General features: G+C 45.7%; 1 protein-coding gene across 5 annotated transcripts in view; it reads right to left on the bottom strand.

The window, feature by feature from the left end:
• The window catches only part of LOC128837847 (charged multivesicular body protein 3), a 66,074-nt gene that overhangs the window by 22,048 nt on the left and 17,142 nt on the right, over positions 1–26,884 (bottom strand). For 3 of the 5 annotated variants that reach the window (XM_054029453.1, XM_054029452.1, XM_054029451.1), the window contains one exon: positions 21,492–23,518. The exons of 1 other annotated variant lie outside the window; for it this stretch is intronic. In XM_054029453.1, coding sequence (XP_053885428.1) covers positions 21,949–23,518 — 1,570 coding nt within the window. In that variant the 3' untranslated portion in view covers positions 21,492–21,948. Of the gene's footprint in view, positions 1–11,782; positions 11,909–21,491; positions 23,519–26,884 lie in introns of those variants that run through there. One more of the 5 variants, XM_054029454.1, reaches the window with a different exon arrangement.

Below are 26,884 nucleotides of genomic sequence, written 5' to 3'. Positions count from 1 at the left end.
TGGACAGCATGCAGTGCCTCCTGGCCCCACCATCTAGGAGCAGCAGGGCCAAGCCAGTGGGACCCGGTGAGCCCCTCACCCCGAGGTAAGCACCCTCCCCGCACCTCCCAACCCCCTAGGCCTGAGCCCCCTCCCACACACCCAAACTGCTGCTGTTGGCCCAGCGGCTGCCCAGCTCGGGCAGCCTGTAAGCCAGCACCAGCCGCTGCAGAAGTCACAGAATCCTTGACTTCTATGACTTCCCTGACAGACTCGCAGCCTTAATTATGGTTCCATGGCTGCAACATTGTGCCCAGTTCAAAGTGCAGCTCACAATAACTAGTTGTATCCATAGCGGCATCTCTAGTCAGCTCTCATCTCTGACCGCACAATCCAGGAAACAGCCCATCCCAGTGATCTGCAGGCAGGGGTCACCTTGACACTGCAACTACCACTGAGGGGCCATATCCAGCCACAGCCCAGGGCAGGCAGCCTGGGCACTAGGACAGCCACCAGGTGGGCAGGGTGTGCAGGGGCTGACAGGTAGAGTGCGGCCATTCATTGGCTTGTAGCCCAGAATAGTAACAACGGCACACAATCGGGTAAAGCAATGCCTCTGAGACTCTTTAGCCACCCCAACTGTATCTGGACCTTTATGGCCTCCCAGCCCATACCTACAACCTACCTCAAAGTAGCAGTTACATTTGTCCGAATGTCCGGTTAGCTGAAAGTTTCAGGTGTCCACCAGGCTATTCAGATAAATGGGGTGTACTTTATTTTTAAAAAGTGGTTCCTTTATGTAGCTTTTAGATGCATATTTTCAGAATCAATGCTTCAGAAATGCAACAAACCTCTTTCCCCAGGGGCACAAATATCCTGCACGGATATATTCACGTTTGGCATGCATGACCCAAGAACCTCTTCATGCCAGCTGGCAAAGGGGCACAGATGGGGTGCATAGAGGTTACAAAAATGTCTTAATTCTGGCACGTACATCCTGGTTCACCAAAGAATGTAATGCAAGGTATCAAAGGAAAGCCTGGTCACGCTGGTTATGAATATCGTGAAATGTATGTATTGCTACTACGTAAGGAGCTATGTATATTTAATAGAAACATCTTCTATTGTGTTAACCCCCAACAGAAATGAAAGAAAATGTGTGATGGGAAGTTCTCCCCACACCAATCCTGAAGGGGTTAAGTTGGCTCAGAAAGGGCCAATTAGGCCACATTTGGGGAAGAGCCAGAGACTGGGAAGGCTAATTGATGATGAAGCTTAGCTGGACAGAGGCATGCTGAGCTCCTATAAAGCCAGAAAGTTTGCAGCAGCAGGAGACTTCATAATATTCAGACACTTTAACAGTCATAATGAGCTATGGGTAAGAAAGAAAACTGATCTAAATGGTAAATGCTTGGAACAATTTATTGATATGCATAAGTTGGTAATATGGAATACAAGAGCACCTAGTAGATTTAATTCTGTGGATGGATCCTTTTCTGTTTTAGATTTGGGAATTGCAACAAATAATATAGGTACTAAAAGCAACTGGGAAATACATAAAGATGACAGAAGGATGGGAAGTTATCACTTTCCCTACACTTATTGGATACAAAGTTTGAGGAGATGTCAAAACACACAAAGAGTTCCTAAACTGGAATTTTTGAAAAGCTGATTTGGGGCCTTTTCAAGATTGTTATGTATATTTATGTAGTAACTGTACAACTGACAACGTAGGAGAATTCTATAACAATCTAATAAAAGGAAATACAGCAACAGCTGATCTGGTCATCTACAAAACATCAAATTGCTACTAGCTTAGAAATCTAGTTCCCTGGGGGAATGAGGATTGCAAATTAACAATAAAGGAAAGGCATACAAGCAAGCAAAATACACAATGACTAGTAAAGACCTAAAGAATTCTAAAAGATGTAAGGCGGCCGCACAAAGGATCATCAAAAAGACAAAAAGTTGGAGAAATTTCTGTGGGAAACTGAACAAAGATTCAAAGCTTTCAGAAATACATAAACAAATTCAAAGAATGAATGGAAGTTGAAGTATATACCTGGCGTTATAGTAAACAATAAAATTGCGGTCTCCAATTTAGGAAAGGCAGACATTTTAGCAAAATAATTCCAAAAGGTCAGTAGTGAAATGAATCAAAGCAATGAGTTTTGGGGAGTGTGTGTGTGTGTGTGGGGGGGGGGGGGGGGTTTATTGAGGAAAAGTGATATATTAAATGGCTGGAGAGAATATACTGATTATTTGTTATACTAAAATTTTGTTTACAAGGGCTTTATTGCAGCCAACAAAAATACAGCTCCAGGTAAAGATAATGTAAGTAATGAAATGCTCTAGTGTTTGTCAGAAGGAAATCTAAAGATTCGATTGTGGTTACATAATAACACTGTATGCGGGGGGTCGGGGGTGAAGGACTGCTGTCAGTAGAATGGGAACAAGCATTGGTGATAGCAATTTGGAAACCAGGCAAGGTACATACAAGACCCGATACTTATAGGCCTATTGCCCTCACATCATGTGTAGGGAAAATCATGGAGAAAAAATGATATATGAAAGACTAGTGGAATACTTGGAGAAAAGTGATATAACTGAGGTGTAAAATGGTTTCAGAAAAGGAAGATGCACGATTACAGTGAGACTAGAAACAGATACAAAAAATCATAAGGACTAAGAACTTGATAAGTCTTCCTGAACTTTGAAAAAGCAGGACGTGCTATGAAGGTAAGGCCCCCTATATGAACTAGCCAAAATTGGAATAAAATGGAGAATCTTTTGGTGGATAGCGACAGAACTATACAGTCCAAATGGGAACAGCTTTATCAAAAACCTATAGCTTACACATGGAACTCCACGAGGGTGTATTATTAGCCCTATTTAGTTTCCCATTATGATAAATAACCTCCCGGAAAGTGCGCAGATGGAAGTATTTTCCTTTTCACAGACAACTGTATTACATGGACTAAGCATAAAAGACAAAGTAGCCAGGAGAAGACAAATGAAGCATTCCAGAAAATGTCCAAGTGTAGAAATGATTGGAGATTTAAATTCTGACTTGTAAATACTTAAGGGTATGCTTTTAAACAAGAAGAAAGTTAGGGAAGGCTGGGACTTATTCTTTATGGTGAAAAAATTCAGATTTCAAAAGTTTATGTTCCTAGGAACATTTATGTTTGATAATAAAATTACTTGGAAAGGTCACAGATAGTATCATAGAAAACTGTAAAAGTAGGATGAACTTAAAGTGTAGCGGGAATGAAATGGGATGCAGATAAGAAGGCATTGATGGTATGAGAGCATTGATAAGACCAGTTTTAGAGTATGGCTGCCAAGCTTTTGGTTCAGTCTCAAAACTCCTAGAAACTTGGAACTTCTCAAGGCCCACGCTTGTGATTGGCTGTGCATGTGCTGCAAATAGCCACTAGAGAAGCATCTATACATCTAAGAATGAAACTATTAGATCTAACCTTTTGAGCAAAGGTAAAAGGGAATCACAAAAATAGAAGTACACAACAGATTTGTCAGGGCTGCTGGGAGCTTAGTACAAAAATGATATGAATTGCCAAAGACTTCCATCGGGGTCAAAAATGGGTAAAGGAGATATGTAATAAAATGGAGAGAACTAAAACATTTTAGCCATGGGAAATCAAATTACAGCAGGACAGTTATTCCCCATTTGTGGATTTGGAATTGTATGGAACCAAGGTAAGGGGGGAAAAACCCCACACAGTATGGCCAATGAAATTTCTGAAATTATTTATGAAAAATGGGGCCAGCTTTGCCAAGTCTAAGGTGGGGCTGGATAGGACACACACTACGCAAGCAGCCAACCAACATCACTAGACAGGCATTGCGGTGGAACTCCCAAGGCAAGCGGAAAAGAGGCCGTCCCGTCCAAGAAACACCTGGTGACGCGACCTTCAGGCTGATAGCATAAAAATGGGCTATACCTGGAACCAGCTAGAGCAAATGGCCCAGGATAGAGGACTCTGGAGATCTGTGGTTGGCGGCCCATACCCCGATTGGAGTGACGGGCATGAGTGAGTGAGTTTGCCAAGTCTACACAGATAAAAAGATGGCAGCACAGGTAGACTGGGAACAGCCTTCTGTGCTCCTAGACTTGGAATCCAGAACTCTGAAATGCTACCGAATTACATGACTGTACAAACAGCTGAACAGATGGGGATAATGTTGGCACTAGCCTGGGTAAGAGATGTGCAACAAGCTGTAGCTGTAATTTGATCTGATTGTCAGACATCATGACAATCAAAACGAGGACTTCAGAAAGCAGAAATGACAAGTGAAATAATGTTCCTAACTATGGAAATAATGCAAGCAGGTAGGGAATACCTAGAAATGAGATAGCTAATAAAGCAGCCAAACATGCTCTTAAAAAATTTGGTTGGATATTAAGATACCATTAAGTAGACAAGAATTTAAAAGTGTGGTCATGAAGGACCTTGCAAAGGTATGGTAAAATTATGGAGTAAAGAAACAAAAGCACAAAGGTTTTATGATGTATGCTCAAGTCCTGGAGAGCGGAAAAGCCACAGGCAAGCGAGCAACGGAAGGAGGTGTTAGACTCAACAAGAGATGATCCTCAGACTCACCCACAAGGAGGCACCACAGCGGTGAGTGAACCCCATTACAAACTGGTTTTCTGCGAAACCAGAGATATTTATCCATCTGCCTTTTGAAATGTAAAAGGAGTGTTGTTTAATTCACAATAATCACCCTGAGCTAAATGCAGATGAAGGATTGACAGATTTAACTGGAAGAAACAGCAGAGGGAAAGAGCCTTATCTGGAGTGTACACTTCAAAGGTTTACTGGACTATAACTGGGAGACAAGGGGTTGCACCCGGTTATCCTGCACTAAGGAAATTAATGGACAGTGTATTTACATTCATGAAAATGGGAACACAACCAGCCTTGGTTGGAAATGATACAAAAGGCTTTGGCTGAGATATGACAGCTTTAGACAGGAAGTTATTCTGTTTTTAGTCTCCAGGAATGTTATGATTTTGTTTTATAGGTAACCCTTTTGTTTCCATTCTCCTTACTCTCTCTCTTCATTCTAGATCTTTGATAATAAAATTATGAATGTTTTCACTATATATAATGTCACATCACAGATCATAGAATCATAGAGTTGGAAGGGACCTCAGGAGGTCATCTAGTCCAACCCCCTGCTCAAAACAGGACCAATTCCCAACTAAATCATCCCAGCCAGGGCTTTGTCAAGCCTGACCTTAAAAACCTCTAAGGAAGGAGATTCCACCACCTCCCTAGGTAACCCATTCCAGTGCTTCACCACCCTCCTAGTGAAAAAGCTTTTCCTAATATCCAACCTAAACCTCACCCACTGCAACTTGAGACCATTACTCCTTGTTCTGTCAAGCTGATGACAAACTGATTCTGTATTGAATCAAATAATCATAGAATATCAGAGTTGGAAGGGACCTCAGGAGATCATATAGTCCAACCCTCTGCTCAAAGCAGGACCAATCCCCAGACACACTTTTGCCCCAGGTCCCTAAATGGCACCCTTGAGGATTGAACTCACAATCCTGGGTTTAGCAGGCCAATGCTCAAACCACTGAGCTATGGTGTACACAGCAAACCTGATATTTCTGAGAGTATTCACTGGATAAAGGGCTGGACACTACAGCAGAACACTTCCGAGGGGCTCAGGGACTAGGGTGTACCTATTGTTTGCCATGCAGGTTAAGTAAAGGCTGGTATAGCCCAGAGGAGGGTGACTGGATGGCTAACTGACTGAAGGTGTTGGAGATGACACCCAGTTAGGCACCAACAAGTCTATCTCTCTCTCTCGCTGGAGGCAGGTAGGTAACAAGGTGACTCAGTCCTGGGCATCCTGAGAACTGTCACAGTATGGTACCCAAAAATATTTTAAGATCAAGATCCTCTCTCCAGTACACACTACACACATACACAGAGACACAAAGTACATTCAAGAGTTCTAGCTGGCTCATAGAACAGTTTTGCATGGAACAATGGCTCTGATGCGTAATACAGCAGATCCCTATCAATCCAAAAAGAATATGGAATTTAGTTCAGTAAACCAAGCAACAGAATTGTGAAAAGGCATTCCACTATAGTTGCTATAGTGTCATCTGCTGAAAACGCTCAGAGCCAGGTTCTGATATCCTCACCGAAGTTAAACATTCCCTTACTGTATGACTATTCCCAGTAAAGACGCTACTCATTGCAAGTCAAGATATCAGAATCTGGCCTTTGAGTACCACAGAAAAGAGTCTGGTGCCTGCTTCTTCTCAGTAGCCAGCACTGTGTAAAACCTGTTGCATCAAATTAGTTCTATCTGGACATCATGATACTTGCAGCATATGGAACAATTTTAAAATAAGGGCGGAAATTCACAAATCAGGAGAGCTTGGACATTTTTACAGTGTTTTAGGAGAATGCTAGCAGTTTTCAGTTACAAGTTTTGCTTATATTTAAAATATTTCCTTAAATGACTGCTCTCTACTTATATGTTCTTTTAAGGAGTGGCATAATCTTCTTGGGATGTAAGATAATAAATGTACAGAAAACAGAGTGGCAAAACCAAGAAATGTATAAAACATATTTGCAGCAATGTGAGTCCCATATATTCTGCTGCTGCGCGAATCATTATCTGCTCTTTTATGATCTTTATGCCATGTCTTTTTGATTTTTCACCCACTGGTTCCCACATCTGCAGTCATTTTAGGATACTGCCCTCAAACTCTTACTTTAAAAAAATCCAAAGAAGAACTTAATCAGATGTACTGTAAAAGAAATCCATCCCATGTCTTCACACTGTTGTAACCCTCTTCCCTCCTACCCACCGTCTGTTGTTATGAGAGTTGTGTCATGTTCAAGGCTAAGATTTTGTCATGGTTATTTTTAGTAAAAGTCACGGGCAGGTCACAGGGAATAAACAAAAATTCACAGACACCGTGACCTGTCTGTGACTTTTGCTCCTCTGGCTCCATGGTTTCCCCCACCACCATGGTGGCTGGGAGCTGTGGGGTTCCCCCTCCGCCCGCAGCAGGTGGAAGCTTCACGGGGGGCCCCCATTCACCCACTGGGACCATATTTCCCAAAGGGAAAACAGGACATCCCCGGCCACTTGCCCGAGCCCCACCCCCACGAGGCTGTCGCCCCTCACTGGAACCCTGAGGAGGGCCCCCTCAGGAGTCTGTCACCGGAACCTTGCAGGGGGCCCCCTGTCGCTGGAACCCTGTCAGGGCCCTGCTAGCTACCAGCTCCAGAGTCCTGCTGCCCCTGAGGCTGAAGCACAGAACGTCAGGGAGGTCTCTGGAATGTGAGCAGCCTTAATCCAGCCCTGTGTTCACCTACTGTACAGCACTGCCTATACTTAGAATCCATAGAAAACTCTTCAAATTTGGGTGCCCAAGTTTCCTTTCTGAAATGGTTGCACAATTCCACACTTCTAGCCACGTGTTACTTTATTGCTGTATCTAAAACAGTCTCTGTCCAACCTAGAGTCAGAACTTCACATCATATTTGCAGCATTTTTTCCCCTTGCTAAATTGGTAGTCACTGATCCCACACAGGGCAACAGAAGTTTTAGACCTGCTTCCCTCTGCTCAGCACAGTGCAATTCACAAGCATCAGTGTTTATTTTTAAATAATGTCTGTAACACCACAGAGGTGCATGGTATATAAAGGCAAGGAACTGAAGAATCTGAGCTAAATTACACAAGGTTCAGCCAAAGGAGGAAGAGGAATGGATTACACACCCACTTGCGTCAGTTTAACTAAAAGTATTTTTAAACTAGTTAAGCCAGTGCAAATTTTTAATGCAGACAGTCTTTGTTCAGTTTAAGAGTGCCCTATTTTAATTTGGTAAAGAGACTGATAAGCTAAACTGAAATAAACTATTCAAACCAAATAGAAGTGTCTACATAGTGTTTTGCATTGCTTAACCAAATCAGTTTAAAAACAGAGTTAAATGAAACTGCTCCATCTTCTGCAAGGCCAAAGTAATGTGTGAATGTATTGTTAAGGACTGGCACAAGGCTTGACAATTTTGCCAGACATCTTTTAGCCGTAAAATTAATTAGACAGGGTTCAGTACATTAGATGGTCCAGCGGTAATGTCTTGGTGAGAAGCCCAATTTCGCTCACAACACTACCCAAATTCTAGGAAAAAGGTGGGCATTGGGATTCTTACCAGGCTACCATCCCCGGACCCAGCTCAGTAGCTAGGTCTTTTGTGTTAGCCACTAGCACATATCTGATACATTTGAAGTTGTCCATCACCTTCTGGAAGGCAGAAGGAACTCCCACTATCTTCCTCTTCCCTCTACAGCAGGGGTTCTCAAACTTCATTGCACTGCAACGCCCTGCTGACAACAAAAATTGCTACATGACCCCAGGAGGGGGGACTGAAGCCTGAGCCTGCCCAAGCCCTGCCACCCGGGGGGTGGGGGGGGGAAGAAGGGAGTCCAAAGCCAAAGCCCAATGCCCGGGGGAGAGGAGGGGAAACCAAAGCCCAAAGGCTTCAGCCCCAGACAGGGACCCGTAATCTGAGACCACTGCCAAAGGCTGAAGCCCTCAGGCCTCAGCCCCAGGCAGTGGGGCTTTGGCATCGGCCCCTGGCCGCAGCAAGTTTAAGCCAACCCTGGCGACCCCATTAAAATGGGGTCCCGACCCACAGTTTGAGAACCGCTGCTCTACAGCTTTCTGACTGTGGGGAGTGTGGTCAAGGAATCTATTACTGTACCTGTCACCCAAACTCCTGGCTACTATGAGGGGGGTGATGAAAGGCCTTTCTTCTACTCTTCTCTGACTCCCAGCATCCGGATGTTGTGAGCAGGACAGCTCTCTCTGCTCCTCTACCCAATTCCTAGAGCCTCCTGGCTGCTGCAAGGGGACAGAGGGATGTCTCTGCTACTCTAGTTTTTGTTCTAAGTTTTCTTTTCTTTTTTGGGGGGAGGGGGGAGGAGGAAGAGAGGGAGCTTTCTTCTTGGAGTACCTCTAATGCATCTGCTACTGCTCATAACTTTTCCAAACAGTAAGAGTAAAAATGACCCAATTCTTGACTATTGCACTGCTGCCCAAAGGGTTCTGAAAACCAGCAGTGAAACCATCCAGAATTTGCTTATTTCACTCTGTTACTGTGTAAGAAAGCTACAAGCAACAGCACAATCAGGTCCTAGTACAGCCTGCTTGCAGACTTGGCAAAACAGTACTGCATCCATTCACATTTGTGTTACAAAGATAATCATGCAAGGCACAGAAGCTTTATTCCCCCCTATTCAGATCTGGGGGTCTTCCAAGGCTGATGGCTTTCTATTCACCAGGGAAAGAAGCCACTGGGAAGTGGACTCTTTGAGACCTGTTGCCCAGCTCCCTCTGAGAGAGCGCCTCCAGAGGAGATACATTCCAGCATGCAATACGCCTTCTTGATCAGTATAACTCAGGCTGACAGAAGCAAGAGTCCTGGAGCATAAAGGCTTGACCACCCAGGGAAATTGACCAGAATAGCTATTGCAGAATAGCTCCCCATTTGGCTGCACTTATGCTTTAATAAGAGTGTCCACTCAGGAAGTTATTCTGGAACAGCTATAGTCCTTTACATTCATATATCACCTTTCCAAAATAACTTTCCCTTATTGACAAGTCCTAATGCTCCATCTCTATCCATGGGACAACCCAAAGGCCCCAGCATGTTCCAAGCCATCTCCATCCCAGTAGAAGTTAGTCAATGAAGATACCAGCTCCAATCCCTTGCAGGCTCTCTTGACGCAAGCAACCAGTTACAGCCTATTGCCTCTATGGGTCGCACCAACAGGAATACTGGAGACAGGCCCCCATTGGAGCTCCCATCCATCCCAGGGGGCCAGCAGCATCACGGACACCCCTCAGCATGTAGGTACCTGGCCCGGTGGGACCTGGTCACCTGTGCAGCAGCCCCGAGATGTTGGGGGCTCTGATCCTCTCGGCAGCCAGCCCCACTACCTCAGCGTCCAACCCAGCCCCATGGAAGCCCCCCTTCAATTCCGCCCCCTCCCCGCAGAACTCCGGGCCCCATGGCGGCCACCTCTGAACACCCCCCCCAGCATCCTCCCCGCACAAAGTCCCCCTCAGCGTTGCCCCCCCCCCAGCATAGCGCCCAACCCCGGGGCAGCCGCCCCTTCTTCCACCCCCACTCTCAGAGTCTTCCCCCGCCCCCAGCAGGGTATTCGCCCCTTCACCCATCCCCCCCAACAGCCGCCCCTTCACACAGACACACACACACACACACCCCCGCATAGCGCCCAACCCCGGGGCAGCCGCCCCTTCACCCCCCCCCCCCCGCATAGTGCCCAACCCCCGGGGCAGCCGTTCCTTCACACCCCCCGCATAGCGCCCAACCCCGGGGCAGCCGTTCCTTCACACCCCCCCGCATAGCGCCCAACCCCGGGGCAGCCGTTCCTTCCCACCCCCCCGCATAGCGCCCAACCCCGGGGCAGCCGTTCCTTCCCACCCCCCGCATAGCGCCCAACCCCGGGGCAGCCGTTCCTTCACACCCCCCGCATAGCGCCCAACCCCGGGGCAGCCGTTCCTTCACACCCCCCCGCATAGCGCCCAACCCCGGGGCAGCCGTTCCTTCACACCCCCCGCATAGCGCCCAACCCCGGGGCAGCCGCCCCTTCACCCCCCCCCCACATAGCGCCCAACCCCCGGGGCAGCCGCCCCTTCACCCCCCCCCACATAGCGCCCAACCCCCGGGGCAGCCGTTCCTTCACACCGCCCGCATAGCGCCCAACCCCGGGGCAGCCGTTCCTTCACACCCCCCCGCATAGCGCCCAACCCCGGGGCAGCCGTTCCTTCACCCCCCCCCCCCGCATAGCGCCCAACCCCCGGGGCAGCCGTTCCTTCACCCCCCCCGCATAGCGCCCAACCCCCGGGGCAGCCGTTCCTTCACACCCCCCCGCATAGCGCCCAACCCCCGGGGCAGCCGCCCCTTCACCCCCCCACACATAGCGCCCAACCCCCGGGGCAGCCGTTCCTTCACACCCCCCCGCATAGCGCCCAACCCCCGGGGCAGCCGTTCCTTCACACCCCCCCGCATAGCGCCCAACCCCGGGGCAGCCGTTCCTTCACACCCCCCCGCATAGCGCCCAACCCCGGGACAGCCGTTCCTTCACCCCCCCCGCATAGCGCCCAACCCCGGGGCAGCCGTTCCTTCCCACCCCCCGCATAGCGCCCAACCCCGGGGCAGCCGTTCCTTCACCCCCCCCCCACATAGCGCCCAACCCCGGGGCAGCCGTTCCTTCACCCCCCCCGCATAGCGCCCAACCCCGGGACAGCCGTTCCTTCACCCCCCCCCCCCCGCATAGCGCCCAACCCCCGGGACAGCCGTTCCTTCACCCCCCCCGCATAGCGCCCAACCCCGGGGCAGCCGTTCCTTCCCACCCCCCGCATAGCGCCCAACCCCGGGGCAGCCGTTCCTTCACCCCCCCCCCACATAGCGCCCAACCCCGGGGCAGCCGTTCCTTCACCCCCCCCGCATAGCGCCCAACCCCGGGGCAGCCGTTCCTTCACACCCCCCCGCATAGCGCCCAACCCCGGGGCAGCCGCCCCTTCACCCCCCCACTCTCAGAGTCCCCCCCCCAGCAGGGTGTTCGCCCCTTCACTCCCCCCCCCGGCAGAGTCCCTGGCCCCACCCCTTCAGCGGGGGCCCTGCCCCTAAGGCGCCCTTGTCCCCCACCCTCCCGGGGAGCTTGGGAACGCGCCTTCTGCCCCTGGTGCCCCCCGCCCCGGGCCTTTACCAGCTCCTTGGGCGGCTTCTCCGGCGTTTTCCCGAAAAGACCCATCGCTGACCAACAAAACAGCGACTTCTGGCCCTTCCGGCTTCCCGTCCCCTCCTCCACACGCGGGCGGAGAGCCAGCAACAGACATTGCGCAGGCGCAGCTTACCTCCCGCCTCCTGCCTTGTGACGCGAGGCTCATTTGCTTACCACTGCGCGTGCGGCCACAACACCGCTGCCTACTCTAAGGGGAAAACACACCTCAGGCTTCTGCCTTTGCGCATGCGTCCCCTTTCCTTTCCCCCGCCCTCCCGACGGGCGTCTCGGAGGCGGCACTGCGCGTGCGTCCCTCCTTCCCCTGGGCTGGTGATAGGGCCGCCCTGTTCCTCCCCTTGGCCGCCAGGGGGCGTTAGCCCAGGCTGCGGATGAGAGAAATAGAAAATCCTGATGGAAGTTGCGGTGGATGGGGAGAAGGGAAAGTAGGTAGACAGCAGAAGCCACACGTGGGTGATGCAATGACACACTTCTCCCCACGTGTCAGCCTCGTAGCCGGGGTTGCAGAGCTGACACAGAATTTTCCATAGGTCCAGGGCTGCTAAGTCCCACGGTGATGATCTAGCCTCAGGCAGGTAGTGTCACCCTGCTGCCCACGTTACACCCCCCTAAGCAGCTGTCACAGTTCAGGGCACCTGCATTCCCCCTCTAGGGTCCTGCGAAGTCCCCTGTTTCAGACTGCAGCCTCTCCCACTGTCACAGCACTTAGGTGGAGGCTGTGTATCTCTCTCCTTCCTGATCAGGATTTTTTCCAGGCTGCACAGTTCCCTGCTTATTCTGAATTCCCCAGCAAGTCAGACTGCTGAAAAAGACCTGTTCTGGCTTTTGAGAGCCTATAAAACAGCTAATTGCCCACAGTTAAGCTACCACACCGCCCTTGCTAGGCAAGTACATTTATTCTTAAGGAAAAAGCATCACAGAGAAAGTATATCACCACAATAAGAGAAGCTGTATGCATACTAATAAGCTTACCTGGGATCAACCCACCTTCAACAAGGCCACAAGTTTATAACAGCTGTTAGCTCAAACCAAACACCTCCTTAACCTGTGAGTGACTCTTTTATACAGTTTAGGTGGCATATGCAAATGTATTCAGCCTTTTGAAGCTTCACCCTGAGACAGGGACCTTTGTCTGCTGATCACCTATTACACGTGGACAGCTATTGCAATTCTCACTGGGGGTCATTTAGTCCCAAGATGTAGGGTTGCCAACCCTCCAAGATTAATTCCTGGAGACTCCAGGACAAAGAGTAGATCATACGACGAAACCTCAAGGAACACAAAATTGGCAACCTTATTTGTGGGGAAGGAAAGAGAAACAAGCGCAGCCCCATCCGCCCACTGCATCACGACCTGTGTTGATATGAACGGCATGTGTCAAACACAAGCTTACAAACAGTAAAAACACATACAAGCCGGTATTGGATGTATTGTATCCTTACATTTTAAAATAAAAACAACCTTACGTGGCTCCCACGATTTTGTTCATTCTTCCCTCTTTCCTGAAGGCCTCTGCCACATCCCCGCACCTCTGTGTCCCCCTTCCAACACACATGTTCCACCTTATGTATCCCCCCTGGGGTCCTACCAATCATAGGATTGTGTCTGTTCTTCCCCTCTACCCTCCCCCCAAAACACTAGGGCCTCTCTGCACCACTATGCCCTGCCTCTGGCAGGGGCTGTGGGCAATGACCCCATCCCTGCATTCTACATTAGGGTCTACTGCCATCCACCCCTTCTATGATAGCAACTCTCTGTGTTCAACACCACTTCTGTGCCAGGGGCTTCTTACATCTCTCTACCTTCCCTTCTGCTCCCCCCCAGGGCTCTGTGTCCCCCGCTCCTGACCACTGGCTGTTTATGACCCCTCTTTGTCTCTCCACCCAGGGAGAGTCAATATCCCTAAGCAGACAAGTGTCTTCTACCTTTAGTCTCCTCCCATCCCCTGCCCCAAAGCCTATAGTGCTTGTATTTATTGATCATGCACTTCAATTTAGTTTATATAAATATTAGATTGTATATAATGGCTGCATTATAATCTAAACCTAATCCTAGTGCTGTGGTGCTGGTTCTCTATTCTATCCTGCACCCGAACACCATTATTTGTCATTGAATGATGATGCCTATGTTTAGGGAAGAATCCTGTTGGCTTTAGATACAGATGTAGTCCATTAACGGCAGTTGGACTACTTGTTTAAGGAATAGTGAAAAAACAAGTACCTGTAGCATTGTTTATACAGCACTACGCTGGTTACTGTAAAAGACCACTGCTAGCAAAATGGCATAGTGCAAGTGAAGCAAATGGAGCACTGCCAATTTACAGCAGTTGGCGATGTTCCTGAAGTAACTTACAGCCTGCTCCTGCCATTGCTCCAGCACCTGTGTTGCCTCTTGCATGCAGTCTCCTTTACTTTCAATACAGTCTTGCAAAATTATTCTCAGAGCCAGTGACTTTAACAGACAATAAAATCTCATTAGTGTTTTCATTACCATCCACCATCATGAGGAAGCACAGGCAAGAGTATAGAGCAGTACATGTTGATTCCCCACCCCCCCACACTTCAAACAAAATGGACCAAATTCTCCCCTCAGTTGCACTAGGGCAAGTCCATAGAGGCAACCTGAATTGTCCCAGTTTAAATTAGAGCAAAATTTGGGATATTGCTTTTGAAGAGATGCTGTTAGGATAGGTCTCTTATATGGTGTTGGGAAAGGTACCTGGGGCAAATCCTCATCCTTGCATCAGCCCCTTTAAGCCACATAAAAGGGACTCAGCACAGCAGAACAGAGACTGTAGAATCACAGAATATCAGGGTTGGAAGGGACCTCAGGAGGTCATCTAGTCCAACCCCCTGCACAAAGCAGGACCAATCCCCAGACAGATTTTTGCCCCGATCCCTAAATGGCCCCCTCAAGGATTGAACTCACAACCAGTCTGGGAGGGGCTTAGGATCAGGCCTCACTTATTGTGTATATGCTGAGTTGGCATATCAGCTAAAATAATTTGCTCAGGAGATGGTGGATGTGGGTGTTTATATCCTAGATGTCTTATAGTTGAATAAGAAAGAAAACGGTAGCTATCATCTTACCCTCTTTTCCATAGCTCTAATCTAACTTGAATTGGACAAAGTTGCACAATTAAAGTATTATATTTACTGTATATATCACTTATCCAGAGACTGCACTGTACTTTAGTGAAATAGGACAAGTCCTAGGCTGTCTTGTAATGTGGAAAATGAGGCACCAAAGGGTTAAAGTGACTTGCCTGAAATTAAACAAGTTAATGACAGAGTTGGGAATGGAAACCAGGATTTCCTAGTGCCCTGGGCCCTCACTCTCACCCCTAGAGCAGGCTTTTTATCATTCCATTTCCTCAAGGAATCTTTGTACAAGAGAGAGCGAGGTTTGGTCATATTTGACCCATTTTCTATCTCCACTACAATAGCTAAAGCAGTGTATTCTGAGGAGCTGATCTGTGTCTTCCTACCTATTTTAGGGTTTTACACTACAGTAGTAACGGAGTACCTTCTGCATAAAACAGAGTGATGATAGCAAAGTCTCTAGTGGACTAGTAAATTTGATCATTTACTTGTTACCTATGCACACACCAGAAATACATGATAGGGGTGGTACAAAGGTTTTAACACCACGAGTTTGTCATGGGTACATTACTCACACAAAGCAAATGCTATGAGTCAGTTATGCCGCTGATCCCAGTTGAGTGCAATAAAACCTTCAGGCCACACCATCATGTATTCTGTATATGCCACACGTATTACAGATGAGCTATTTAGGAATATTTTAATTAATTCAGCCTTGTACAGGAGCTTAGGATATCCCTCTTTTGGAATTAAAATCACGCACTTTACATTTTAAATAATTTTCTCTGTTAACCTGTGCGTAGACCCAGATTGTGTGTCTTGGTGGGAAAACCCATGGAAGGACTACATTAAAACCATGCAATTGGCACAGTAGTATTTTGTACATAGAGCGAGCAGGGGAAGTAGTCCTCCTAATGTTCAAGATGGCAGGGCATCCTCAGGAAGCCATGCTGCCATGGCCTCTGCTGTGTATGCCTGACCCTACTGCCCCTCCTCAGTAGGGGGCTGATACCCAATGGGAGTTGGTTAAATTAGCGGTTCTCAACCAGCGGCACACATGCCCCGGGAATACACAGAGTTCTTCCAGGGGGTACATCAACTCATCCAGATATTTGCCTAGTTTTACAACAGGCTACATAAAAAGCACTAGTGAAGTCACTACAAACTAAAATTTCATGCAGACAATAGCTTCTGATACTGCTCTATATACTAGACACTGAAATGTAAATACAGTATTTATATTCCACTTATTTTATAATTATATGGTAAAAAATGAGAAGGTAACAGTAAGCAATTTTGCAGAAATAGTGTACTGTGACATTTGTATTTTTATGTCTGATTTTGTAAGCAAGTAGTTTAAGTGAGGTGAAACTTGGGGTACACAATCCTGAAGGGGGTACAGTAGTCTAGAAAGTTTGAGAGATACTGGTTTAAATTAACACAGATAGTTTAGAGGTCTCACATTGCTCTGCCACTGATTTTCTGTGTGGCCATGGGCAGGTCATTTCACCTCTCCGCCTTAGATTATCTGTAAACTGGGGAATACCTACCAAGATCACAGCATGGTAGAGAGTGGTGGTTGGGAGAATTAGTTAATGACTGTAGAAGTGTTTGACCATGTAAAGCAATACACAAGGGCTAAGTATTACTAAGCAGTGCAGTGAAGCAATATAGGGTTTTTGGAACAAAGTAAAAGAAAAGGGCATTAACCATCCTACTCTAATTACAGTAGCTACATATCATTATACTTACCTTCATTATTTAATTTCCAGAACAAGACCATTTAACACTTACAAATATTTATCGTTCATCTCAGTCTTCTTCCTAAATCTTACCCAGTATGAACAGGTATTTTCTAGAGAAGAGTTCTGTTCATTGTTAGGAGTATTATTTATTCCAGTGCATCCGAGCTAGAAGAGTAGAAGGACATTCTCTCTGGAAGTCTCTTGCACTTCATTAAGCCTATTGACTGAGTAGCTCAAAGTTGGTCATTTTGCATTTTCACTTGAACTCTCAGATCAGCCTCTTTCAGATTATAGAGAATAGGACACTGCACTTCTAAGACCCTTTTCACCCAAGGATTTCAAGACACTTTACAAATATTAATGAAATCCAACTGAACAAAATACTTAACTACCCAAATTGTGCCAATCTTATTTGTTTGATACTCTCAGCCTTTCGTCTGTTCTTGTGTCTTTTAGATTGTAAACACTGGGATAGGGAGTGTCTCTGTGTTTGTATAGCATGCAGAATAATAGACTCAATCCTGACTGCAGCCTTTGGGTGCTACTGTAACAAGAGTTTAATATAATAAATGCTTTTATATATAATATAATAAATTGCCATTGCTTCTTAGCTGAAACGGCCAACAAGGATACCAAATGCAGTGGTTTCTGAAATAGACACGTGTCCACTATGAACTAGATTGAGGCCATTAATTTCACATAGGTAACCAAACAGACATCAGATGCCAAAGATTTGAGTCACTATCTACTGCTCATGATCTAGAGACCTACAGCAGCAAGACTTTCTCTCATTACCATAAGTCATTCTAGTAAAACTAGTGTGTCTGTGTCCTCTATATGCCTCTTTCTGACTGTCCAAGCTATTGGCTTATTTCTCAAATAGAAATAGATTTATACAGCAACAGTGAGCATTAGAACAATCTTTGGCTGAAATGGACATCCACTCACTATTGCTTGCAAATCAAGGACAGTACCCCTCCTCCAACAAATATTGGCCTCAGATTTCACATTACATGACAACTTTCTATAACCCACAGTGTACACTTAGCCCGACCATTACTGTAGTAGTGTTGTATAGAACTGTTCATCTTAGGAAAGAGATTACTAAGGAGGGATATGATCGAGAGCTATAAAATCCATTAATGATGTGAAGTAAGTGTTATTTATTTATCCCTTCACATAGCACAAGAACCAAAGGTCACCCAAAGAAATCAACAGGCAGCACATTTAAAACAAACAAAAGGAAGTACTTCATCACACAACAGTCAACCTGTAGAACTTCTTGTCATGTGATTTTGTGAAGGCCAAAGCATAACTGGGTTCAAAAAAGAATTAGATAAGTTCATAGAGAATAAGACCCTCAATGGCTATTAGCCAACATGGTCAAGGCCATAACCCCATGCTCTGGGTGTCCCTAAACCTCCAACTGCCAGAAGCTGAGACCACACAACAGAGGATGGATAAACGGTTACCCACCTTTTTGTAACTGTTGTTCTTCGAGATGTGTTGCTCACGTCCTTTCCATTGTAGGTGTACGTGCACCCACGACGCAGCCGGAGACTTTTGCCTTAGCAGTACCCATAGGGCCGGCTGTGGTGCCCTCTGGAGTGCTGCACTGGTATATCAGGTGCCGCCGGCACTGTGCCCTCTCGGTTCCTTCTTGCCAACAACTCCGACAGAGGGGCAGGAGGGCGAGTAATGAAATGGACATGAGGAATACATCTCGAAGAACAACAGTTACAAAAAGGTGGGTAACCGTTTTTTCTTCTTTGAGTGCTTGCTCATGTCAATTCCATTGTAGGTGACTCACAAGCAGAATCCACAGGGGTGGGCTCGGAGTTCACAGTCTTGCAGATTGGAGTACTGCTCTGCCGAAACCAGCACCAGCCTGAGCCTGCTGGGTCAGCGCATATAGCGTGAAGCAAACGTGTGGATGGACAACCAAGTTGCATCACGGCAAATTTCCTGGATCGGCACCTGAGCGAGGAAGGCTGCCAATGACGCTTTCGCCCTAGTCAAATGGGCCGCCACAATCACTGGCAGGGGCACCTTCGCCAGCTCATAGCAGTAGCGGATGCAGGCCGTGATCTAGGATTAGATTCTCTGGGTAGACACTGGGCAACCCTTCATCTGATCTGCGACAGCAACAAACAGTTGCACAGACTTATGGAATGGTTTAGTCCTCTCTCTGTAGAAGGCCAGTGCCCGCCTGACATCCAGGGTTTGCAGCCTGCGTTCCTCATCTGTAGCATGAGGCTTTGGGCAGAGGACCAGAAGATATATGTCCTGACCAGTATGGAACTGAGCGATGTCCTTGGGCAGAAAAGCTGGGTATGGACGCAGCTGGATCTTGTCCTTATAGAAGATCATGTAAGGGGGCTCTGACGTGAGCGCCCTGATCTTGGACACCCAATGGGCCAAAGTTATAGTGACCAAAAAGGAAACCTTCCAGGAGAGAAGCAGAAGGGAGCAGGAAGCCTGGGGCTCAAATGGGGGTCCCATGAGCCTGGACAGCACAAGGTTCAGGTCCCAAGGAGGGACTGGGTCCTGGGCATGCAGGTAAAGACATTCCAGACCTTTCAGGAACCGCGCTATCACAAGATGGGCGAATAGTGACCTGCCCTGAAACAGAGGATGGAAAGCCAAAATGGCCACCAAGTGCCTCTTGACTGAAGACAGCAACAGGCCCTGGAGCTTCAGGTGTATTAGTCCAGGACGTCCTGCAGGGGGCCCTCTTCCGCCCGGATGTGGCGATCCGAGGCCCAACACGTGAACTGCTTTCATTTTGTTACGTAGGTAGCCCTGGCGGAAGGCTTCCTGCTGCACAGCAGGACCTGCTGGATACCAGTGGAACTCTGCCGTTCCTCCCCACTCAGCCATGCAGAAGCCAGGCCGGCAGGTGCAGCGCTGCAAGGTTCGGATGCAGCAGGTTCCCGTGGTTCCGGGACAGCAGCGCCAGCTGAAGAGGCAGCTGCAACGGGGTGGCTGCTGAAAGACTCAGCACCTGGTGAACCAGTGCTGATGAGGCCATGCTGGGGCTACGAGGATGACAGTTGCTTTGTCTTGCTTCACCTTGAGCAGGACTCTGTGGATTAGTGGCATTGGCGGGAAGGCGCACATGAGCACTCCCAACCATGGGATCAGGAATGTGTTCGACAGGGAGCCCTTGTCCCTGCCCAGCAGAGAACAGAACACGTGGGACTTCCTGTTTGTCTGGATGCAAATAGGTCCACCTGGGGAGTCCCCCACCTGTCGAAAACTAGGCTGACCACCTCCGGATGGAGCAACCATTTGTGGTGAGATGAGAAGGTCCTACTGAGGCAATTCGCCAGGACGTTCTTGGCAGCAGGCAGGTGGGCGGCCACCAAATGAATGGCGTGCCGCACACAAAAATCCCAGAGGCTGAGCGCTTCCCGACAGAGGGCTGAAGACCTGGTGCCGCCTTGCCTGTTGATGTAGTACATTGCAGCTGTACTGTCCATCAGGACCTGCACACCTTGCCTACCAGGTGGGGCAAGAAAGCCTGGCATGCTAGGCAAACCCTCTGAGCTCCCTGAATGGATATGAAGGGCTAGGTCATGTTGCAGCCAATGGTCCTGGGTGTTGAGCTCACCCCGATGGGTACTTAACATAGGGAAGGGGTTCTCAAACTGGGGGGTGATCGTGAGGTTATTACATGGGGGGGTCGTGAGCTGTCAGCCTCCGCCGCAAACCCCACTTCACTTCCAGCATTTATAACAGTGTCAAATATATATTTTAAAAAGTGTTTTAATTTATAAAAGGGAGGGGGGAATCGCACTTAGAGGCTTGCTGTGTGTCACCAACACAAAAGTTTGAGAACCACTGACATGTGACCATATTTCCCTATAGTGAATACGGGACACCTGGTAAAATTAGTCGTATTCAAGCAAGTTCAACAGCATTCAATCAGAACTATGCAGTACAAATGTTCAAATTAACATCAAGTTGACTGAGCCCCTGTTAAAAAGAAATACTGCCTAGTTGCATTCTTTTTATTTACCTTCTTATCAAAAGTTATCTTTTGCACTGGAAGTTTCCACGCTGGATTTTCAGCTAGATGATTTTTGACACGTGTAAACAAAATACCTTCATCCATTTTATGCATCAAGGTTGTAACACAGACACTTTGCCACTATATTAAGCACCCACCCATCCTCCCCACTGCTGCCCATACTGTACACACAGGAAATAAGAAACAGTTGGACTTTGACATCTCAAACTTGTTATTTAAATAAACAGTATTATAAAAGTGGTTTTGGTTATTATGTGACAATGCTATGCCACCTAGGACAGTGGATCTCATACTAAGCTCCACATGCCCTTATGGCCGGCTGTAGAATGAGACACAAAGGACCAAGCAATGGAGGGTTATGAGGGGAGAGAGAGAGATCCTCTGTCATAGACCTTTTACAAAGTGGTCTGCAGAATGAACTGCAGAACAGCACACAACAGCCAAAAGCAGGCTCAGAAATGCTTACAAAAGGAGAACTCTTCAAGCCAGGGACACATTATCTTCCAGTGTTTGGTAAGTGTCTAGCACATTTTTGGAACTACCACAATAAAACAAATTCTTCCACCACCAGAAAGATGATTTATAGGTCTTGCTCCAAGTCTGAAATAGTAATGAGTTTAAATGGCTCTAAGTGAGATAAGGAGTTGTACTTACTGATTTTTGCATTTTTTCTGTACACAGAGACAAAAGTTTGCATTACGTTTTTATTGGTCTCCACAGCTATGTAAGACTGGTGACATCTGTCGCCACACACACAGGATATTTATCAAAAATAATATTACAAATCTGCAGCCGTCTCCTTTTAAAATAATTTATTTTACGGATTTATTTTTAAATGGTACGGTCATATAACATACATTATTCAACAAAGGTGTGCTGAGCAGACGCTAAAAGAAGAAACTCAAATTATGCAATTATCTCAGATTAGAATTTCAAATGTTCACCCAAACCCCGACTTGTAAACTTTTGCTGGAATACACTTTTGTTGTAGGCTTGATCTTTGTGCTTACAAAAACGGCATGAAGTTTCCAAATGTTGTAGAGGAAAAAATAATTAATTGTATAGTAAGTATGCATTCAGTTTCAACATACAAGGCAACCAAATGATTCTGTCATTAACATTACCATCATGTATATTTTAGTTCACTGCACTAACATTTAAACTAAAACTTCAAACCACAAAATCTTTAAGTGACTAACATTTAAAAGGCAAGCTGTAATATACTTAAAGCTTACAAAGGACATTAGTACACAGCTAAGATGGGGTATCATTTGACAAAGGCGGATGATGTGTATATGGATGCTTTTTCTTATAAGAAGCCCATCTACAAACTGGGCAGCAATGTCGCCCCCCAGCTAACCACATCACGATGCAATTCTGATGAAACACATGACCACATGGTAAACCCATTAGCAGACATCCATTTTCAAAATTCTCTAGACACACAACACATTCTGTACAGTGCAACATATTAGAGGGCCAGGCTGACCAATCTGGTTCCATGTCTTCTGTAGTGCTATATGATCCATACGACCTCGCTTTCCTTTCATATGGCTCGTTATGACCATTTTTATTGGCACATGAACAGATCTCAGCATTGCACTGAGGCTCTCCTTCACTGGGACTGTGAACTGTACTTTGCTCATCCTCAGATACTTCTTTTTCACCACTCAAGACATCTTTGCTTTCACTGTCTGAGTCACTTTCACTTTGAGAGGCTTCCAACATTTCCTCTTCAGAATGGATGCCAAGACATTTAAACCGCCACATTGGTAAACTTTTTATATAATCAGTTGGTATCAGAGGGTGAAGCCATAAATCAGGGAAAGCTAATCGCTCTAAGAACAAATCTGGGTCTTCATCCCAATCGGATTCATAGGGGAAGTGTTGAAAAGAAGCGATTGGGTGGAACAAGTAGCTGGTGTACCAGTCCCACAGACTTGACAGCCATTCCAAGTTATTGGCATTTATTTCATCATTGTTGTTCCGTCGTCTTTTTTTCTCAAAGTAATCTACTAGTAAGCCATGACCCAGGTAAGTGCTGAGGAATAGGGCTGGGTGTGATGAGTAGAACATCCAGTCAGCTCTCACCCACGAAGCCAAAGTAGTTGTATTAGAATACCTGAAGAGTTTTAAACTATACTCATAAAAGCTATCTAAGTAAGGTAACTGCAAAAAGCCCAACACAGGTAGCCAAGAAATAATTAAGAGAGAATTATACGTCCCTAAAGTGCTTATAAGAACCACAAAACGCTTTATAGTAGCACCTTGTGTGATAAATAGGTCCATCCAAGCCATCAGATTAACCAATACTAAGCTTAAAACAAATAAATCATTAACTTCAGGTTGTATTGAGCGCAAGAAGGAATCCATGGCTCGTAGGGATATAAATTCACCAGTCTTATTCCCATACCTGTAAATTCCCTCTGGAGTTCTAAGTATGTAGGATGGGGTCTTAAAGATACCAATCTCCGCCATATGACTCTTGTTGTCCCAGTTTTCTACATTCACAAAAATAAACTCAACTCTTCCAGTAAACTTTACACTTAGTGCAGAGAAGAAAGCTGGAGGCTGGTCAAGGTTAGCAAACAGGTATATTTTCACCCGATACTGGTCACTTTTGTTCCATTCTTCTTTTAAATGTTCAGAGTTGTAGATAGTTTTGATCCGAGAAGCTGCATGGGCTGTTATCCACTTGAAAATGTGCTCAGCTTCAATTCTGCGTCCACTGTATTCTTTAAGCATCACTTTCCCCTTGGAGGTACTGGTTTGTGGGACTGACATAATTAGTGTGGATCTCACCCAGCCTCTTCTCCTGCAGTATCTGCAAAGAAAATAGTGGATAAGACTATGGAGTTTTATGTTTCTAGGACAGCAGTCCTTAAATTTTGAAAGCAAGTCTGATGATTATCAGAGGCGCTGAGCACCTGCACACAGTGAAATAAATGGGAGGTGTGTGCCCTCAACACCCATGGAAACCTTTCCCCACTCCCAGAACCTGCTGTTATAATTCTTCTACTTTCCTACATACTTCACAAGGGTGCTGTGGGGTCTTGAGAAGATGCATAAAGCACTGTTTATGAGGAAAGTGCTAAATAAGGGTTTATTATAAGTAATAAAGTTATGTATCACTGATATTGAAGTTCTTATAGTAGAACTTGAAAAAAAAAACGTGCTCACTTTCGAGAGGTAAGTAGAAAGCGTTAATTTTAGAAGTGATTAAATTCCTAGGCCTTCCAGTTGTAGAGATAACCTTTACAATGTAAACAGATGCAGCCCTGCTTTCTTGACTCTGCAAACTAACCTCCCGGGTGCTTCTGTTGTTATTCATAGCTTTGTCAAGCAGTAGCAGAGTGAAGTTAGTCTGTTTCACTGCTGCTTTGAAGAGAGAAGAATCATGTAATTTCACTCTTTGGCTTCTTGGCAAAGCTATGAGCCACAGAGGCAGGTACTGAAGCTATTCAGTGGGGTGGAAGACATAAAAAGAAGCACTGTTAAGGGAAAAGGAACAGAGGCATTCTGCCAGGAGGTTCTGGACTGAAGTTCTACAAGAGAAAGCTTCTCTGCTTCCCAGCTGGCTGAAGGAAGGGAAGAGAGACTGACTTCAAACAAACACCTACTAGCCCACGTTTGATAAAGACTAAGCTCCCAAGAGGGTCCACAGACAACTCCCTGGCAGATTTCCAAGAACCTTTTCTAATTCCAGCAACTATGGGGCTGGGCTGGTCAGCCAGGTGTTGTTCCTGGAACTCACTAGTGACCTCTTCCCCCACAAACCTTTTGTATCAGCCTAAGACTTATCAGTTTAGTTAGCAGGTGTCTGATAAATTTTTCAGGACATCTTAAAAAACCAACAATAACTATAAACACAGCCATCTGCCTCTCTTTCCAAGCCTGACAAACAAGTTCTGCAAAGGAATAAAAGCAGGAAGATTAGCTCACTATCCAAATAATCTATTCCCTTTCTATCTGTAGTCATAGTTTTGAGCAATTATTTTTAAATGTCCCCATATAAAAAAATTAATTGCTGCCACCACAAAAAGAAGTTAACATTAATTTTTTGAAAGGGCCACAAGATATTATGCCAATAGCAAAAGAATCTTAACGGATGATGATGATGCTGGTGCTCTTAGTGGGAGTTTCAACTGTTGTCTGATGAAAATTATTCATGAGCATTTATTCAGCAAGACAAAAAAGTCTAAAATACAATGTTTTTTTTAAATAAAATCTAATTTAAAGAAACAAAACTAATATTTGATCACAATGTGAAGACTAGTCAGAAATTACGTACACAACTAGATGATCTAATGGTCTCTTCTGGCCTTAAACTCTATGAATCTCTGAATGCTGCCTCTCATTTTTAAGATGTTCAAAGTAAAAAAAAAAAAAATCATACAATATTAGCTTGCATAAATACTTATAATCTAAAATTTCTCTCATCCTATTCAGTTTAGGACTTCTGTAAACTTTTAGGATTCAGACCCTATCATGCACACATATACTACTCTTCCTGTATATACTACTGAAATTCATGGCAAGTTTGTCTGTCCTCTGAAGGAAGTGACCACTGATGCCTGCTAAGTGATAAGGATTTTATTGGTTTTGCAACAGCATAGCAACAGCTGCTGTTGAAGCAGCGGAAACAGATTCTTCGGAGATTCTTCCACGTATAGTGATGTTCAAGAATCAGAGAGTCTCTGGCACATTTAAGAGCTTCGGTTACATTATGTCTACTTTCCAACAGGATACTATATGTTGTTAAAAGGGTGTGTTCATATTTACACATGTATATACACACATTCCTCAGGCTCAGAGGGAACAATATCCTATGTACATTCTTCTGAGAATAGGGTACTATTGTCAAGGTTCAAACAAAGGGCTTGTCTACACATGGAAATCCGTGCAAAGTAAGCTAGGACGTGAGCCTAAAGTGCACTAACTACTCCACACTAACTCCTCATGTGGACATTCTTACTGAGCCCTTTTTCCAATGTGCAGTGGTAGTCAAAAAAACTAACAATGTTGGGAATCATTATGAAAGGGATAGAGAAGAAGACAGAAAATATCCTATTGCCTCTATATAAATCCATGGTATGCCCACATCTTGAGTGCTGCGTGCGGATCTGGTCGCCCCATCTCAAAAAACATGCATTAGAATTTAAAAAGGTATAGAAAAGGGCAACAAAAATGATTAGGGATATCAAATAGCTTCCATATGAGAACAGATTAATAAGACTGGGACTTTTCAGCTTGGAAAAGATACAACTAAAGGGGGGATATGATAGAGGTCTATAAAATAATGATTGGTGTGGAGAAAGTAAATAAGGAAGTGTTATTTACTCCTTCTCATAACACAAGAACTAATAGGCAGGAGGTTTAATTCAAACAAAAGGAAGTATTTCTTCACACAACGCACAGTCAACCTGTGGAACTCTTTACCAGAGGATGTTGTGAAGGCCAAGACAATACCAGGGTTCAAAAAATAACTAGATAAATTCATGGAGAATAGGTCCATCAATGGCTATTAGCCAGAATGGGCAGGGATGCAAAACCATGCTCTGAAGTATCCCTAGCGTCTGTTTGCCAAAAGCTGGGAATGGGTGACAGGGGATGGATCATTTTATGATTACCTGTTCTGTTCATTCCCTCTGAAGCACCTGGCATTGGCCATTGTCGGAAGACAAGATACTGGGCTAGATGGACCTTTGGTCTGACCCAGTATGGCCATTCTTATGAGCACTAAGAGTGCCTTTAGGCAGTTTAGCTTAATGCACTTCCAAAGTACATTAAGCTAATGTGCACAAAGGCATATTGGTGCACAGTAAGAGAGTGTCCACACAGGGAGTTAGTGTGGAGTAGCTAGCGTGTAGAGCTCCAGTGGACTTTCCCTGCCCATTTGGACAACCCCACAGTTAAAACACGGTGGCCATAAAACATATATATGCCCCCCTTTTCAGACTAAGATTTAGAGTCTTGTAACTAATAAATGCATCCAACATGGGCCAGATTCAGCCAGGCCATAAGTGAGCACAATTCCCATTAACTTCAGTCATGGCTATAAAACCAACAGATTCATTTAGTCATCTTTTCACACTGCTGTAAATATATATTTCTCTGATGCTGCTTTTAGTAGCAGCAATTTTATGGGTAATTTATGAAAATCATAATGGAGAGTTTTGAACATACTTTA

Source organism: Malaclemys terrapin, chromosome 5, assembly GCF_027887155.1.
Source record: "Malaclemys terrapin pileata isolate rMalTer1 chromosome 5, rMalTer1.hap1, whole genome shotgun sequence".
NCBI lineage: Eukaryota > Metazoa > Chordata > Testudines > Emydidae > Malaclemys > Malaclemys terrapin.
This window is presented reverse-complemented; position numbering and strand designations above follow the sequence as displayed.